Consider the following 3,559-nt stretch of genomic DNA (forward strand, 5'->3'; position numbering starts at 1 on the left):
GGTTTATAGAGAGGAGGGTAAATGTGTTTTGCGTGTCCTGGCTTAAGTACTCTCAGTCTTCCCTCACTATATGAATATTTATGTTCACTGCTACATTTTTAATTGATTTTATAAGTAGCAAACAGAAGTTTTCTCAATGAATGACTTCTAGAAAATAACTTAATTTATCTTGACAGCTGTATTAATATATTTGTAAAATTATTTTCACTAAAATGTATTAATATATTAATAGAAAGAACATGCCTAGTGTTTGGTATCCTGGTAATCGGAAGACAGTATTTAGGTCATGGGAGCAGGAATCTCCTCACACTATGCCAGCAGCAGCTGGTACAGTTGTGAAAGACCAGCCATGTCCTTCTTCATGTTTCCTCGGAGGAGAGAATATCCTGGTGCAGACCTCCTACACCAAAGTGAGTCTCCCTTAGAGTCACGTGGGTCAGTTCCCAGAGACACATCGGAGAAGCTGTGCTTGCTATTTAAAATCTGTTTGTGCTGCAGAGTATCTCAGTAAAAGCTGATAAGGAAATACTTGGAGGTTCTTGTTTGCCTTTGAAGACATTCATTGAATAAAATATGTATTCAAAAGAACATGGACATTCAAGAAGCAGAAAGTTTAGAAACAAATGGCTCAATTAGTTTTTATTTAAAATATTGCATATATTTAAAGTAAAGAGCATAAAATTTTATTTAATTATCTTGTATTCAATCTTAGAAGTTATACTTTTTAGCCTAAAGAGATGTCTCATCAGTTAAGCTCATGTACTGCTCTAGCAGAAGACCTACGGTTAGTTCTCAGGGCCTAAATCAGGCGATGCTCAGTCATGTAACTATGGCTCCGGGGATGAGATGGCCTTCTCTGAACTCTGCAAGCATGTGCATGGAGGTGCACACCACACACACACACACACACACACACCACACGTATGCACACATACACACATCACAATACATCACACACACACACATACACGCACACACACACACTCCACACACACAGCACAATACATCTCACACACACACACACACACACACACTCCATACACACACACCAAACATACACTACACACATACCACACACACTCCACACACACACCACCACACATACACACACACATAATTAAAAATAAAATCTTTACAAAAATGTATTTTAATGATGAAAAGGGTGAATTCCTTCAAAATGTAAATATTTTTAGAGATATTTATCTGGTTTTAGAAATGTTTAAACAATTAAAAAATCAAATTATTATTTTTTAAAAATTAAACCTTTTAAGTTATGTAAAAATTGATTTATTGTAAAATTTAGAAGCTAAAATTATAAACCTCTTTGGAGGAAAAACGAGGCAAATCATTATTTTAGATTAACAATTATTTCTTAAATATGACACCAACATGAATGCAGCAAAATTTTAAAAACTATGTAAACTAACTTCATTAAAGTTAAATCTTTGAAAAATATTCTCTAGAGAGTAAAAAGACAATCCCCAGAACGAGAGATTTTTAAACTTGGCAGGTACTAAACATCCAGAATATATACAGAGCTCCTATGGCTCAATAATAAAAAGACAAGCAACCTAATTAGAAAGTTAGCAAACAGTTGGAATGGGTATGTTTTTCAAAGGAGGTTTAGAAATGGTCAACAGCCCATTAAAGGTTGCTTGAGATCATCAGTCAACAGTGAAAGGCAAGTCAAAATGACAGTGATATGCCACTTAATACATGTATGTAATGCCACTGATTAGAATGACAATAAACATAGCAAAGCATTACTGTGCATGCAGAGAAATTGATCATTGGACATTAATATGGAATTAGAAAATGTGATATAGACACCATGAAGAACAACTTAAATGTTCTTCAAAGGCTAGACAAAGCCTGCAAGATGGCTCAGGGGGTAAAGATGCTTATTGTCAAACCTAACAAGCTGAGTTCTACCTCAGGACCCATACAGCACAGAGCAAGAGCTGACTCTGCACATTTGCCCTCTCACCTTCACAGGGCCTTCTCTGACCTCTGCAGGCATGTGCATGGAGGTGCACACTACACACACATACCATAAACACGTACGCACCTGCACACATGCACCTGCACACAAAAGAAATAAATGAAAATGTGCCAATTTGAAAGGCTAAGAATAATTATCATATGACCTAAGAGATATAGAGAGATGGTAGGTAGATAGATAGATAGATAGATAGATAGATAGATAGATAGATAGATAGATAGATAGATAATAGATAGATAGATACCACCCAGAGAACTGAAAATAAGAGATCCAAACTGAAATATACATAAAAAACTTTCATAGCACCATTTTTACAATAACCCAAAATGCAAGAAACCCAAGAGTCCATTGTCAGATGAATAAATAAGTAAAAGTTTGTCTATACAAAATAATTCTATTATTTACAACGAGGAACTAACTTGCTACATGCTGTAATATGAATGAAGCTAGATAACATCACGCTGTGAAACAAGCCAGGTGCTAAGGATAGGTGCCTTTTGATTATATTTTCGCGACACATCTACACTGTGTAACTCTGTTGGAACAAGCAAGAATGCTAGAGAAAATGTTGGAGTGGAAAGTCATTTTTCAAATTGGGTTTCTTTTAGAGCTAGTGAAAAAAAATAGGCTCCGCGTGAGGCCGCGGCTCCCGGAGCGGCACGTGGGCCTGAAAAAGCTTGTGGCGAAGGGGGGCAAAACAAAGAAGCAGGTTTTGAAGTTTACCCTTGATTGCACCCACCCTGTAGAAGATGGGATCATGGACGCTGCTAATTTCGAGCAGTTCCTCCAGGAGAGAATCAAGGTGAACGGCAAAGCTGGGAATCTCGGCGGAGGGGTTGTGACCATCGAACGGAGCAAGAGCAAGATCACTGTCACTTCCGAGGTGCCTTTCTCCAAAAGGTATTTGAAATATCTCACCAAAAAATATTTGAAGAACAATCTCCGAGACTGGTTGCGTGTTGTCGCCAACAGCAAAGAGAGCTATGAGCTGCGTTACTTCCAGATTAACCAGGATGAAGAGGAGGAGGAGGATGAGGATTAAGACGCATTGGTCTGGAATGTTTTGTATTAATTCATAAATAAAATTTAGGAACAAAAAAAAATAAAAAAGAAAAAGAAAAAAAATAGACATGAACAGTATTCTCTCTCTGGCTAGACAGTACTGTAAACATCAGTACTGCCACACAATAATGTAACACTAGCTGAAGTGGAAGGCTTTAATTACCTCAAATAACATACTTTATTCAATTGATTTTATTTTTAGGCAAGGTATATTTAGCCCTGGCTGCCTTGGAACACACTATGTAGACCAGGCTACAGAAATCCACCTGCCTCTGCCTCCCAAATGCTGGGATTAAAGGCATGTGCCACCACATAGGGCATAATTGATTCAATTTTTTATTTTTATTTTTTGTTATTTTTTTATTAAAAATTTCCTCCTCCTTTGTGCCTCCTCCCTGCCTCCTCCGCATCTCCCATTTCCCTCCCCCTCTCCCCACACCCCGCACACCCCTTCCACTCCCTCTCCAGTCCGAAGAACAGTAAGGGTTCACTGCC

At 37.9% G+C, this 3,559-nt stretch overlaps 1 protein-coding gene across 1 annotated transcript; it reads left to right on the forward strand.

Moving 5' to 3' along the window:
- The first annotated feature begins 286 nt into the window (after positions 1 to 286).
- Positions 287 to 3,099, forward strand: LOC119823699 (60S ribosomal protein L22-like). The gene is made up of 2 exons (XM_038343779.1): positions 287 to 410; positions 2,611 to 3,099. Exons 1-2 carry the CDS (start codon positions 287 to 289, stop codon positions 3,042 to 3,044), a joined length of 558 nt encoding a protein of 185 aa, XP_038199707.1. The 3' UTR covers positions 3,045 to 3,099.
- Positions 3,100 to 3,559: the final 460 nt, after the last annotated feature.

Source organism: Arvicola amphibius, chromosome 9, assembly GCF_903992535.2.
Source record: "Arvicola amphibius chromosome 9, mArvAmp1.2, whole genome shotgun sequence".
Taxonomy (NCBI): Eukaryota; Metazoa; Chordata; class Mammalia; order Rodentia; family Cricetidae; genus Arvicola; species Arvicola amphibius.

Bases quoted from the DNA above. Each gene is read 5' to 3' on its own strand.
- LOC119823699 (XM_038343779.1), top strand. From the start codon at position 287: ATGGGAGCAGGAATCTCCTCACACTATGCCAGCAGCAGCTGGTACAGT. The intron at 411-2,610 runs GTGAGTCTCCCT...GGTTTCTTTTAG, and splicing joins TGCAGACCTCCTACACCAAA to AGCTAGTGAAAAAAAATAGG.